Here is a 14749-nt window from a genome sequence, read left to right on the forward strand (position 1 = left end):
GAACAATAGTCATGCAAAACACTTTGAACTATATATGTGTAACAACTGACCATTAAGCACAAAATTTATGTTCATGGATATATCAAAAAACTATACAATACCAGAATTTTGAGATGCAATAATTATGTATCTTCTCCCTCTGCCATTATAAAGGTTTTATTTACTTAGGAAAATGATTTCTTAATCTGGAATTGTAGCACAACCACTTTAAATGGTTTATCTACATGTAGCTTCCCAAAATTTTATATGCCATATACCTCCTTAATGTAATTGTCCAATTATGTTTTAGACAATTTATAACATCTAGTTAAAAATTCCAAAAGTTCTTGAATCATAACAAAAATTAAACTACAATAGCTGCTAAAATATATTCTAAAAATCAATTTGAATATCATTTTTAAAAAGCAAACTTATTTTGATAAAAATACGTCTAAAATAAAGTACTACAAAATGTAATCTATAAATAACAGTCCAGGAAATTTTTATCAATATACCAAAACTTTATTTAACTTGTTTTACTTATTCAAATGCCCTAGAGGCAAAAAAATTTAAATAAGGGTAAATAAATCAGTATTAAACAGATAGAAAGCTGGAACCAAAGATAATATAAGAATGGATTACTTCTATTAATTTTGTTAAAAAGAAAACAAAGCTTTAAGTTTAAATCACCTATTTAAACTTTGCCTACATTCATAAGAAATGGCTGGGCCTTTGATCTTTTAGAAAGAATGAATCAAAGATCAGAACAAGCCTTTGGAAAACTGGTTACTTTCAAGTCTCAAAGAATCAAAATGAGGCAAAACATAAATCCTTAACAAAATTAAATAGGGGTAGCAAGTAGGACATAGTTCAGTCATTAGGAGGCACAGTTTGGCATCCAGTTCTCTCAGGTGGTTTTGTGTTTGCTATTTTCTTTCTTTTGGAAGTAATTTCACCTAAATGCCACAAGAAGTATATGATGTTCTGAAACAGAAAGCTGGCACTGGCATATGGCAGAGGCTAAGTCTCCAGCCTGTGACCCTGATTATGTGGTTCCTGCGAGGGCTTCCTGACCTGGTTCCAACCTAAGAAAGAATGGAACCTCTCTGACCCTGTGGGAAGGCGGGGGTGAGAAGACGAGGGAAATGTCCATATGCACAGCTCTCTTGCACTTTAACAGAGACATCCAAGTGCCCTAGCATTTAATGCAGTTCCAGCCCGGGAGGCAGGGGAAGGATGGGATGATGCCCTTCCTATTCCAGTCAGAATAGCAGCCCCGCCTCTTGCTCTTTAAAGCCGTGCAAACTAGACAAAGGGTGAGGGATCTGGAGCTTGGATCTGGAGTTGAAGCTGCCTTTCTTCCTCTTCATCCTTTGCCTCCATCTTCTGGGCCTGTGTTCGACGGTGCTGCCATTGCTGTTCATGGTGAAGCTGTAGCAGGGCCCTGCGGTACATGGCCTCCAGCATCTCTAAGCGGGCCCTCAGGGCTCGGGGGCTTCCCGGCTCAACAGGTACACTTCCAGCCCTCCTTCCTTTTGAGTCGGCTGTGACGCCCAGGGTGTGGCCGCGGGAATCTTCTTCCTCCCTCTGGTCGGGCTCACAGTGCTCCCCTCCTCCAGCCACGGTCTGGGGGGGTCGCATGGGCTCCCGAGACTGTTCTTCGTCCTGTCGCTGTAGCGCCTGTCGAAAGAGGCTCCGATTCTCGCGCTTCAGCCGCCTATTCTCGAGTCGCAAGCGCCCGTTCTCTTCGCGCAGCCGCGCGTTTTGCCGATCCCGTTCATCCCTGGCGCGAATAGCCTCCTGGTGGCTCGCGGCCAGGTCCGCGAACCGCTCCTCCAGCTGCTGGCGGGCACCGCCCGCGCGGCCTCTCCAACCGCCGCGGCAACAGCAGCCGCTGCCGCCGGCCCCTCCGAATGCCCGGGCCAAACGCTCCTGGCCACGGCCACAGCTAACCCCTCTATCGCCATCGCCATCTTCGCCGCCGCAGCCCCAGCGCCTGGCGGCGGCACCACGCATGCGCCACATCAGTACAGTCCCCAGCAGCCTCGCCCGCCCGCCAGCCCTGCAGGTCTGTTGCGCGTGCAGCCGCAGCACACTGGGATAAGAGCAGAGGCCGCTACTGCCGCCGTCGCCGCCCAAACTGTGGAGGAAGAGGTGGTGGCAGCTGCCGCTTCTAGCTAGTGTCTCAGAGAGGCCGATTCTCGGCCTAAGGCGTGTCCCGTCTCTTTGAGATATGGTTACTCCCTTGGGCCGTTTGCGAGTTTGGGGACTGACCCCCCCGACGGTACCGACCCGGAGTTACCTGATGATTCTCAGCCGCGCATTCCCCAGGCAGTGCTGCTGTTAGAGGAGACGGCTGCCCTGGAAGGATTGGTTAAACCAGCCCGCCAAGGGAGTGAGGCCTTGACATCTCAGGAAGCCACCCGGATGAGCACTTGCAACTAAGTTGCATATACGCGGATAAATCAAGTACCAAAAAAAAAAAAAAAAAAAAAAAAAACACCACCACCAACAACAAAAAACTTAAATACATACATATATATATATATATATATATATATATATATATATATATATATATATATATATATATATATATATATATATATATATATATATATATATATATTGATAGTTTGCTTTTAGAATGACAAAGGTCTCCCTATTTATAAATAAAGTTCGTTGAAAAATAAGGTTTTCATTTCAAAAGATTTTATAAAAGTCAAATAAAGCTTTTATTAAGCTCCTACTTAAGAGACAATAAGCATACAGTGAACAAATAAGAGAAAGATAAATTGGAAATAATGAGAGGGAAGACATTACAATTAAAGGTGACCTTTAAAGATTTCTTGCAAAAAAGTGAGATGTTAATTGAAAGGAAGAAAGACCAGAGGTGTAGAAAAAGAAGGAAAAATATTCCAGATCTGGGTGACAACAAATGAAAATCCCACAATATCAGAGATGATTATTTTTTGAGGAACAATAAGGAATCCATTATCAGTGAATCTTGGAAAAAGAGATATTAAAAAGAATGGAAAGGTGGGAAGAGATCAGATGATGAAAGGCTTTAAAATTAGCCAAATATAAAATTTTATATTCAAACTTAGAGGAATTGGAAAGTTGATTGAAGAGGGAGAGGGAGGAGCAGAAAGGCAGCTAGGATTTATATCACAGAAACTTGTGACTAAGCTCTCTAGACAAAAGTTTTAATAATCTACCATATATGTAATCTTTTAAGTGCCACTGACCTCTAGGAGAGGGCCCAGATAAGCTTTAGAGGATTGTTTTCTGACAACCCCAGAAAGTATTGGAAAATCTCTTGAGACATCCTCATTTCATGTTCATAACTTTCTCCCTTGTAAATTTCAAATGAAAGAAGAAAAGTTATGTTGAAAGGGTGAAGGAAAATGGAAAAATCCCTGACATAATACTGACATAATACATCTCAGTAGGGCACCTCTATTCAAAGAGCCTTAGTCACTTCTGATTCAGTTTTGTCTTTCTCTTAGGTTTCTTTGATTTGATGGCTCCTGAATTGCAGAGCAACCACATTAGGTGTATTACATTCCATTCAACTTCTGCTATAAGATTATGTTACAATATTCTTATCTGGAAGCATTCAGTATTTTTCTCAGACAAGGTTTTGATAAAATTTTTTCCCCTTCTTACCTTCCTTCCCTCACACCTCCCCTCCTTACCTCCTTCTTTATTCCCTTCTTTTCTTCCTTTTTCTCTTTTTTCTTTCCTTCCTTCCTTCCTTCTCTCTTTTCCTTTCTTTTTTCTTTCTTTCTTTCTTTTCCTTCCTTCCTTCCTTCCTTCCTTCCTTCCTTCCTTCCTTCCTTCCTTCCTTCCTTCCTTCCTTCCTTCCTTCCTTCCTTCCTTCCTTCCTTCCTTCCTTCCTCTTTCTTTCTTTCTTCCTCTTTCTTTCTTTCTTTCTCTTTCTTTCTTTCTTTCTTTCTTTCTTTCTTTCTTTCTTTCTTTCTTTCTTTCTTTCTTTCTTTCTTTCTTTCTTTCTTTCTTTCTTTCTTTCTTTCTTTCTTTCTTTCTTTCTTTCTTTCTTTCTTTCTTTCTCTTTCTCTCTTTCTCTCTCTCTTTCTCTTTCTCTCTTTCTCTTTCTCTCTTTCTCTCTTTCTTTCTTTCTCTCTCTCTTTCTCTCTTTCTCTCTTTCTTTCTTTCTCTCTTTCTTTCTCTCTTTCTTTCTTTCTTTCTTTCTTTCTCTCTTTCTTTCTTTCTTTCTTTCTTTCTTTCTCTCTCTCTCTCTCTCTCTCTCTCTCTCTCTTTCTTTCTTTCTTTCTTTTTCTTTCTTTCTCTTTTCTTCCTTCCTTCTTCCTTCCTCCCTTTCTTTCTTTCCTCCTTCCTTTTTTTTGTCACTACTACTGCTTTTTCCCCCAGTTAGCACTAAGTACCAACTGTGTATCAAACACTGCATTTAACACAAGAAGGTAAAAATGTATACACACATACACAAAAACAAAAAACTACAGCCTCAATTTCCAAAGAGCACTATATAATACAGGTAGATAGTATTTAAGTAACTATGTAAAAATAAGATATATACAGACTAAATTGAGGATAGTGTCACAGTGAAAACAAGACAGGAAAAGACTTTTTTTAAACTTCTGTTCCAACTTTTTCCTTCCTTCCTTCTATCTCCTCTCCTAGATGGCAGGTTAAATATGTTCTTTTAAATACAATAGATGTATACATATTTATATAGTTGTCTTGCTACACAAGAAAAATCAGATTTAGAAAGAAGGTAAAAATAACCTGGGAAGAAAAACAAAAATGCAAACAAACAATAACAGAAAGAGTGTAAATGCTGTGTGGTGGTTCACACTCATCTCCTAGTGTTCTGTCTCTGGGTGTAGCTGGTTCTGTTCATTACTGATCAATTGGAACTGATTTGGATCCTCTCATTGTTGAATATAGACACTTCCATTAGAATTGATCCTTGTATAATGTTGTTACTGTGAATAATGATCTCCTGGTTCTTCTGCTCATTTCACTTAGCATCAGTTCATGTAAGTCTCTCCAAGCCTCTCTGTATTCTCCTGCTGGTCATTTCTTACAGAACAATAATGTTCCATAACATTCATATACCACAGTTTATCCAACCATTCTCCAGTTGATCGGCATCCATTCAATTTACAGTTTCTAGCCACTACAAAAAGAGCTGCCACAAACATGTTTGCAAATACAAGTCCCTTTTCCTCCTTAGTATCTCTTTGGGATATAAGCCCAGTAGTAACACTGATGGATCAAAGGGTATGCACAGTTAGTGATAACTTTTTGAGTATAGTTACAAATTGCTCTCCAGAATGGTTGGATCTGTTCACAACTCCACCAACAATGCATCCATGTCCCAGAGGAAAAGACTTCTTGATGAAAGTGAGACTTTAGTTAAGATTTTTGAGAAAACCAAAGAAGCTGTGAGTGAGGCAGAGCTGAAGAAAAAAATTCTGGGCATAGGGGACAGTCAGTAAAAATGCTAAAGTTCCTTCTAAAAGGGAACACAAGAGGTGAGTGTCAATGACTCACAGAGCAAGAGAAAGAGAATAATGAATATTTGGAATGTAGAAAGCAATATTGTTAAGCAATAAAATTATGAAGGATTTTATATTTGATCCATGAAATAATAGGAAGCTACTGAAGTTAATTATAGCAACGTGATGATTACTTTGGGAAGATCATTTTTTAAAAAGCTGTGTATGTGAAGGATGTAGAAAAATTTGAAGCAAGTAAACTAATCAGCAAGCCATTCTAAGTGGTCTTATTCCTGAAGTAAGAGGGCTTGGACCAGGGGGATTGCAATATCAAAGGAGAGAAAGGGCTTATAAAAAAGATTTAAAAAGTAGAAACACAGGGCAAGCACTAATTGGATTTGGGGAGTTAGATTGAAAAGTCAAGCATGACATCTCATTTGGGAATCTGGGTACATGTAAGGATGATACTCCTTACAGTACTAAGGAAATTAGAATGGAAAGTTTAGGAGAAATAATGAGTTCAGTTTTAGATTTTGAGTTTAATGTGGCTAAACTAATTCTCCAGTATTAAATATAAAATCCTCTGTTTGAATTTTAGAGCCCTTCTCAACCTTTCCCCACCTTGCTATTCCATGAACAACAGTCCATTTCTCAGAACATTTTCTGTGACTCCTTTCTCCCCCATACCTGAAATATTCTTCCTTCTCATTTTTTTCCTTCCACCTTCTGTCTTCCCTGGTTTTCCTTAAGTCTTTCCTAAAATCTCATCCTTTACAACAAATCTTTTAATTCTAATGCTTTTCCCCTCTTAATTTTTCCCTAGTCTAGATGGATATTGTACATATTTATTTGCTTTTTGTATCCCCCATCATGAGATCTTTGACATCAGGGCCTGTCTTTTGCCTTTTTAGGCTGGAGTGGGGTGGAAAGGAGGTATTCATGGAGCTCAGCACAGTGCCTGGCAAATGCCAGACATGTCTTAAATTCTGTTTGATAAGACTATGTCGTTAGCCAGTTCAAGATGTATCCTAGGTAGTTGGAGACAGCCTCCACAGTTTTTCAGCTCTAAAAGCTGATCTACTTTTCTTTGCACTCTATTTCTAAAGCCATTGTCTCCATTCCCCCTTGCCATGATTTCCATTTTTTTTTTGGTCTCATAAAAGTTTGTTTTAATAAGTCAGTTGTTTCAAAGCTCCAAGAGAGTTCCCCACAACTATAGGTTGACCACAACTATCAATGATTTTTGTTCTTTTGACGCCAAATAAGAGGATCTCTTGACATAGGGCACCCCTATTTGTTAAGAAGCCAATAAATACTGAAAATTCTTATGAAATAGCTCTTCAGAGATTCCTTTGAATCTTTAGGCTTATTCATATGATCTTAGGCTATAAGCAATCCCTGTTATTATCAGAAGATTTAAAAGTGTAGGAAGCAGGTTGAGATTCTGAGTTCTCTAAATATTCTTGGTTCCATCCCTTCCAGAAAAACAACACTTAGAAAACAGGAAAGGGGAATAGGCATTACATTTGCCTGGAATAATAATACATACCTTTTCAGGTTGACACAAGTACTACTTATAATTTCCTATAAAAGAAAATGCATCTTCAGGGTTTGAGATGTGAGAGATATATATTCATGCTTCCTTGCTGCTCCCAACTCTACAAAAAAACAAACCAAAAAAAAAACTTTTTTCTCATACTCCACATTTAACAAGAGCAGAAACCCTCTTTCTCACTTTTATTCATCTTTAAAATGTTTTTTTAGAGGTTCTGGGGAAATAGTATAAATTGACAAAGTAAGATCTAGTAAAGATCCTCAAGTTGTTTGATACATTAATTGTACCATTTTTCTATCCATTATTAATCTTTAACCTAAATTTTCTCTTCACCTTAGAGAAGGAACAGAGATCACTAATCTATTTTTTTTCACCATTCCCTTCCTCATGTAAGCTAAAAAGTATGATCCATTTTAGTGTTCAACTGATATATTCATGCAATAAACTTTTATTAAGAGATAAAATGAATAATCTTGTTGAAATCAAGAGAAGAGAAGGAGTGCTGGTAAAAGTCATACTGTAAGTGGGTGAGTTGAGAATGAGTAGGGGAAAAACTATAAGGTATCTTTTTAAGAAGTTTTGATAGATGGAAAAGAGCTTGAAGAAAATTAACTTAATATGGAAGACACTAAGATAGTGCCTTCTCAATTACTTGTGTATAAAAATGACTGATTGAAATTGCCTGTAAAATACATAGAAAGACCAGTGGGAGAAGTCCCCAGAATGAAGCTGACAATTCTTTCCTCAGAACTCTTAAGGCCCTTAAGGTCTTCCTAGTTGTTCTAAAGATTTTGCTTTAAGCCCCCATTCACATGTTTCTTCTTCAGTTTCTATCATGAGAATTATTGCTCTAATATAATTTGCTGACTATCTCCCCAATATCATTTAACTGATAGCTCGATAACATCAAGCAACATCACTTTATCCAAAGGAAAATTCACTGAAATAAAATACAAAACCCAAAAACATTCAACGATAAAATGCAATGTACAAAAATATCCACCAGAACTGAAGTACACTTCCTCTCTGATTTCCATCCTTGGGGAGAATGGGTTTCCAAAAAGTGTTGTTTTTTAAAATATGTTTTAAAAACTCATTTTTAACAACTTAGTTCCACATTCTCTGTTTCCTTGTCCCACTCATTGAGAAGGTAAGCAGCATAATATCAATTAGACTTATGAAGTCATATAGAACATATTTCTATATTAGTTGCAAATATAAAAAAGAAAACAGTGAAAAAGTTTGCTTGAGTTTGCAATATGACCATCAGTTTTCTTCCTGGAGCTTCATAACATTGTTCATCATGAAATCTTTATAGAATTGTCTTGGATAATTGTCTTAATTAGAGTAGCTAAGTCTCTCATAGTTGGTCCTCTTTAATAATATTGTCAGTGTTTACAATTTTGTCCTGGTTCTGTGCACTTTACTTTAAATCTGTTCATATAACGCATATGCTATGTGAGATTTTCCTGGAAGCATCCTACTCCTCATTTTTATAGCACAATGTATCCCATCACAATCACATATTCAAAATTTTTTAGTCATTTGCCATCAGGAAAAGAACTGCTACAGATATTTTTGTGCAAATAGGTCCTTTTCCCTTTTTTCTGATCTCTTTGTAATATAGAACTACTAGAATTTATATTCAACTGATATTCACAATTTTGTAACATTTATGGCCTAGTTTGAAATTGTTTTCCAGAATGGTTGGACCAATAACACACTATCTCCCTGTTATCTCACATCCCCTCCAGCATGTCATTTTCATTTTCTGTTTCATTAGTCAATACAATAAATGTGGATGGAAGTTCTGAGTTGCTTTAATTTGCCTTTCTTTAATAATGATTTAGAATATATATTTTTTCATTTCATTATTGATAGCTTTGATTTCTTCTGATACAGAGCAGTCAGGATGTTTTTAATCCAGAATTTATTGCTATACATTTTAGTTCTTATATATTTAATTAGCTAATTTTTCTTAGAACTATGAAATGAAATTTAAAAGGATATTGTTTGTTGTCCTTCCTATCCTCCACTTTAATCAGAATAAAATAACTCAATCACTATGGGATTTTAGTCATGTAAGTCTTGATTAAACTGGATGTTTCCATCTGGGAAAAAGTATTTAAAATATAAAAATAGGTGATCTTGTAACCTATGCAAGTGATAATGCAAGATAACTATGTTACTGTAATTAAATTTCAAAATTGGCATTTTGGAGGCAGCAAGTTATAAAAGAACAAACCTATCAAATTTCAGAGAAGCTTTTGACAATCTTTCACCCAATTTTTGTGGATAAAATAGATATGTACCATTGCCTGATAAGTACATTTAGGTGATTTTAGCACTGGTTTGTCATTAATGTCTCAAAAGCAAATTCTAAGTTCTCTAGAATAGTATGCCAGTATACCTTGTACTCTATGCTCTTCAATTTATTTTATTTTTAACTGATGACTCAGATGAAGTTCTAGATGCTCTATTTAAACAAATTGCATTAAAAACTGTAACAAATAGCTACAACACTAAATGACAGGATTCCAAAATATTTTCACAAGCTGGATTATCTGTTCCAATCCAATAAGATTAGATATAATGTAGATAAATGTTTTTTTAAAAATTACTTTTAAATTCACCTCAGATCAAATATTGTTATCATTAATAATTAACTTAATCATTTTTTCTAGGTTTCTCCCACTGCTTCCATGTAAAAACTCTTTACAACAAGATCTTTGGCCTTAGACTTTCCTGCTTGCTTTGTTTAGGTGTAGTTGGTTTTGAGGAAAAAGACCATTAATTTTATGTGTGATATTGGACAAGTCACTTAACCTCTTTGGGTATTGGCAGTACCATCCACAAAATGAGACCTAAGAAAATATATTCCTTCCCAGATTTCAATATTTTCATTTGATCCTATACTTCATACTTTTCTTCTGTTAGGTGACATAATCTTTCCTTCTGAAATCTTAATTATTCTTCAAAACCCAAACCCCATATATTTGTGATGGAATATTAATGTTCTGTGATAAATGATGAGCAGGATGCTTTCAGAAAAAAAAATAATGTAAAGTCTTCCATGAACTCAATCAAAGTGAAACATACAAAGTACAAAGTAATTTTGGAATGATTGTAAATGACTACTATTCTCAACAGTATAATGATCCATGATTATTCTGACTTATGATAAAAATACTATCCATACCCAGAAAAAGAACAGATTGTGTCTCAATACAGATTAAAGCATACTCTTTCTCTCTCTTTTTAAACTTTATTTTTTCTTATCTTTTTTCCCTTTAGGGTACAAGATCTGTTTTCTTGCCTAAGGGAACTTTTATGGACATATTTTGCATAACTTTACATATGGTTTCTTTATTGAGGGTGGGGATAAAGAGAGAACCTGGAACTCAAAAGTTTTAAAAACAATGTAAAAATTTTGTTTTTAAATGTAAAATATTAAATAAAATTTTAAAAATCCTCAAACCCGATCTCTTTTGTGAAGCTTTCAATTACATGTGATTTCTTCTCTTGACTTCTTATAGCATTTATACTCTGCCATTCATGGAACTCTTCCTTTTTTTTTGTTTGTTTTTTTCAGTTGTTTTGTGTTTCATCTTATCTGTCCAACCAGATTGTCTGTTCTTTAAAGCAGGATTGTATCTTGTATTTTTGTTATTTCAACAATACCTTCAAAAGTTATCTCCTGGAAAGAGACAGATTATAGAGAGACACACACACACACATACACACACACACACACACAGACAAAGAAAGAGAGACAAAGACAGAGAGAGAGAGAGAGAGAGAGAGAGAGAGAGAGAGAGTTTATTAAATATACTATCATTGTATCTTTGAGAAGCAATCTTGGAGCGACAGTTTAACTGTCATTCTGTGAAGAGACAGTAAAGAAAATGAGTTTAACTGTCATTCTGAATTGACTATTAAGGAGTAACAAAACTTATTTCCTGAGATAATTAAGTCTAATCTATGTTGTGTGAAGAAACACAAAGATAATCTCTTGAGAAAAGATTTTAATTGGTATTCCGAATTATGTGATTATATTTCCAGAATTAAGTATTACAGTACTGAAGTACTGTAGTAATGGTTAAAAATCACTTTGGCTTATAATTTTTCTCACAGTATTTCATATTATAAATAAGTATTTATTCTTGTTTTATTGTTTCTTTGTTAATAGTTGACCTAGGAGATTAGAATATTTGAGGAGAGAAGAGAGAGAGAGAGAGAGAGAGAGAGAGAGAGAGAGAGAGAGAGAGAGAGAGAGAGAGAGAGAGAAAGGGGGGGAGAGAGAAAGAAGAGAGGGAAGGAAGGAACAAGGAGGGGGGAAGAGGAGGAGAAATGGTCAAGGAGAAGGAAAAGAAAAAAAAAACATGGGAAAAGAGGTTTATCTTACTAATTTAATAAACTCAGGTGGATACTCAGCCTAATAGTTTATTAATTAAGAAAATGTAGCAATTTTAGGAATATGGAAATATAAGAACATTGAGATTTATTACCTTAGAACTTGAACGAGAATAAAACAAGTTAACTAGTAGCAAGTTGAAAGATGACCACTATACTTAAGGTATTAATGGAAGTTGTAAACCCCAGATATGCCAAATAAGATATGCTATAATGCAAAACTGCTGCAACTGTAAAAGTATTGCAAATCATGTGCAATTATGTAAAAGAGATTTGGAAGAAAAAAAAATAGTCCACCCTTAAGTTTTAGCAATTATGTCAAACAATCACTTTTGATATATTGACATATATGTTCCCCAAAAAGGAAAAAAAGGAACCAATAAAAATAGTAGCACAGTTAAATGGTTAATAAATAAATAAATACCACAGTAAATAGTAGCTACACATCTGAGTTTTTAGACTTCTGCTCAACCTGAGCCCTAAACTACTTGAGCTACTGACCAACTTGGGGCCTTAATTTAGGGACCTTAGCTGGATGCAAGACCTAGGAGATCTCCGGTCTGAAATAAGCATAATTTGGAGCATTGTTTTTCTGCTCACAGTTCCTACTGCACCAAAATATATAAATAATTTGGTATTTTACTTTGAAAAAGATTTGATGTTTTCTTGTGGAAATGGGTGTTGGAAGGATTGCAGCTTGTGAGTTATTCTCAACTGGTGAGTTTTATGCAATCTTATTGCTTGTTGAGGGAGAATTTGAACAAAAGTAAACTCCAAATTTCTTTTATGCCCAAAGTGTTCCCTGATCTATCAGTCAAATGGGATAAATACATAAATCCACATTTCCAAAACACATTATGACAGCTGCCTATATGAGAATTGTGCCCAGAAAGGAATAGTAACAAGCAGAGTTGCTCTTGCTAAATAAAAAAGCCCTAATTCCTCAATTTCCAAATTTATATTTAATAGTGATTGGGAAACAAAAGATAATATTTTGTAGCAATGGTAAAAACAAAATCATAATGTTTTATTTAACATATACTTTAACTTATTTAGCATGTATGGGACTACCTGCCATCTAGAGGAGGGAGTGGGGAGAAGGAGGGGAAAAGTTGGAACAGAAGTTTTTGCAAGGGTCAATGTTGAAAAATTACCCATGCAGATGTTTTGTATATAAAAAGCTATAATAAAATAATTTTTAAAATCATAATGTTTTAATTAGGGCTTTTAGAATTACAAAATCACATAATGATGTCATCCCCCACATTTGAGATTGATTTATCTTCTTAGGAAAGTGATACCTTCCTTTCAGAACTTTAGCTTGTATTTCCCTTTTACTTTCCTGTCTAATTCAATATTTCTGAAATTTAAATTACTTAAATTAGGATTATTAAATATACTCTTTTGCTCTTTATTCCTTTTTCTTTTCCCTTCCATCTTGTCTCTTTTGCCCTTCTCCCGGCTTTCCTACTTTTGCTCCATAATTTTTTGGCCCAGTTAGATGCACTTCAGAAGTCCCTTTTTCTCATAATCCCATCTTATTTATCATCTACAGTTGAGTAATATTTACTTTTGATTTCCTTTAGCAACAAATAATCATTTTCTTTCTTCCTTCTAATAAACTATGTATAATCCAGTCTCCCATTCTTTTACAATAACCTTATTTAACCTTTTTCTATTTTCTATACAGTTATATGTGTGGATGTATGTATGTATGTACTTACATATATAAGATAGAGCAATGGAGAATATAAAAGCTTTGTTTTGTCTTTTCCATTTATGTCTTGGAAGATCAAATATCTATTTTCTTTTTGTTTTTATATAAGAAGTGATTGGAATCATTCAATTAAGTTTTGGTGATAGCTAAAGTACTTTTTCTTTTCTTGAAAATAGTTTCTTGAAAGATTATTTGATATTGAAATTCTGAAGTTTATATACTATGTGTCTTGGTGATTAAAAGTTGAGGGTTTTTTTGATGATCTGTTGGTTTTATTAATAAATATTTTGCTCTCTATTTGTAATATTTCTGTCAATTTTCTTGTATTATGTAGTAGTATTTAAATTTTGCTGTTCTTTTGGGGAGGAGATACTCGTGCTTTTGTAGTATTTCTGAGTAGTCTATCCTCAAAATCATGTGTAACCTCACACTTCCTCTCTCTACTTCTCTGGTGGTCTAGTGGTTAGAATTCAGCACTAGGGTTCTATTCCTAGTCCAGTATGTATAGCCCTGGCAATCAGTCGCCTGGGTGGGAGATTACAAATGGCACTTGAACAGGGACAGGATTGGCCAGGGACCTCATGAGTTTGGCTGGTCCGATCATGGGAAGGGAGATGAAACCCTAAGACTGATAAAGCAAACCAAAAGTAAATGTGATACCACAGGAAGAGGCAGTGGAAAAGAAGCAAAAAGTAGATAGATTTACAGTCAGAATTAGGATGTCTGTTACAGAAGGCAGCAAATGAGGGGAACCAGGAAGCAAAAATTTGGCATGTTTGATAGCCCCCAAGAAAGAACATGCCTGATATTAGGCATGCTGGCAATCACTAATCTCTGAGGGAGAGGTTATATAGACCCTGCAAGGGAAGGTTCAACAGCCTCATTGAAAGACAAGAAGGGAAGAATTCATAATGGGTCAGGGTATAAGTTTGCCCATAATCATGCCCAGTGACACAGCTGTGCAACTTAGCGAGCCAGATGGGTGGTTGTGGATAACAATCTTATAGGACAGAAAACTAGATCCTATGAAAACAGGGCTTCAAGCATCAGAAAATATTCAAAAGATCATTTGGAAGGATGAGGAAGGACATTGGCAAGATCCAACCTTAGTACTTTGGAGAGGGCCAGAATATTTATGTCTTGCAGGTCTAGATCCAGGCCATTGAATTTCAGAAGGATTCCAGAATTCCAGAAATACCAACTACTTGGTCATTCTGAAATCACCAAGACCTGATCTTGACATTTGGTACTAGATGCTGTTGCTTCTGCCTATACCTCATTTGTCTCCCCTCTTCAGTCCAGACCCCATTGGGTAGAACCAGATATATGCCCTTTGTCAGCCTAAAGTAGTTCCAGTATCTCCATCCCTTTGCCACAGATAAATCTGGGTCTGACTGCTTGAGGTGGCCCCTTATAGAAAACTTGGGGAAATTCTTCTATAACTCTGGTTCCAACACCTGATCCTAACATACTTCCCTTCTTATCCCCTTGAGTGGATAGGATAGGGAAGGGATAGGCTAAATAGAAGAGAATACAGAAATAGTAGGGGAAAAGCATAAGGAAAGGGGAAGGATTCTTAATGAGGAAGGATTCTAAAGGGGA

The 14749-nt window shown here is 36.0% G+C and overlaps 1 protein-coding gene across 1 annotated transcript; it reads right to left on the reverse strand.

The window, feature by feature from the left end:
* Positions 1-479: 479 nt before the first annotated feature.
* Positions 480-2482, reverse strand: TUSC1 (tumor suppressor candidate 1). Its single transcript, XM_074280767.1, has one exon. The coding sequence runs from the start codon at positions 2002-2004 to the stop codon at positions 1285-1287; it is 720 nt and encodes a 239-aa protein (XP_074136868.1). The 5' UTR covers positions 2005-2482; the 3' UTR covers positions 480-1284.
* Between the last annotated feature and the right edge of the window lie 12267 nt (positions 2483-14749).

The sequence above is a fragment of the Sminthopsis crassicaudata genome, chromosome 1 (genome assembly GCF_048593235.1).
Source record: "Sminthopsis crassicaudata isolate SCR6 chromosome 1, ASM4859323v1, whole genome shotgun sequence".
NCBI lineage: Eukaryota > Metazoa > Chordata > Mammalia > Dasyuromorphia > Dasyuridae > Sminthopsis > Sminthopsis crassicaudata.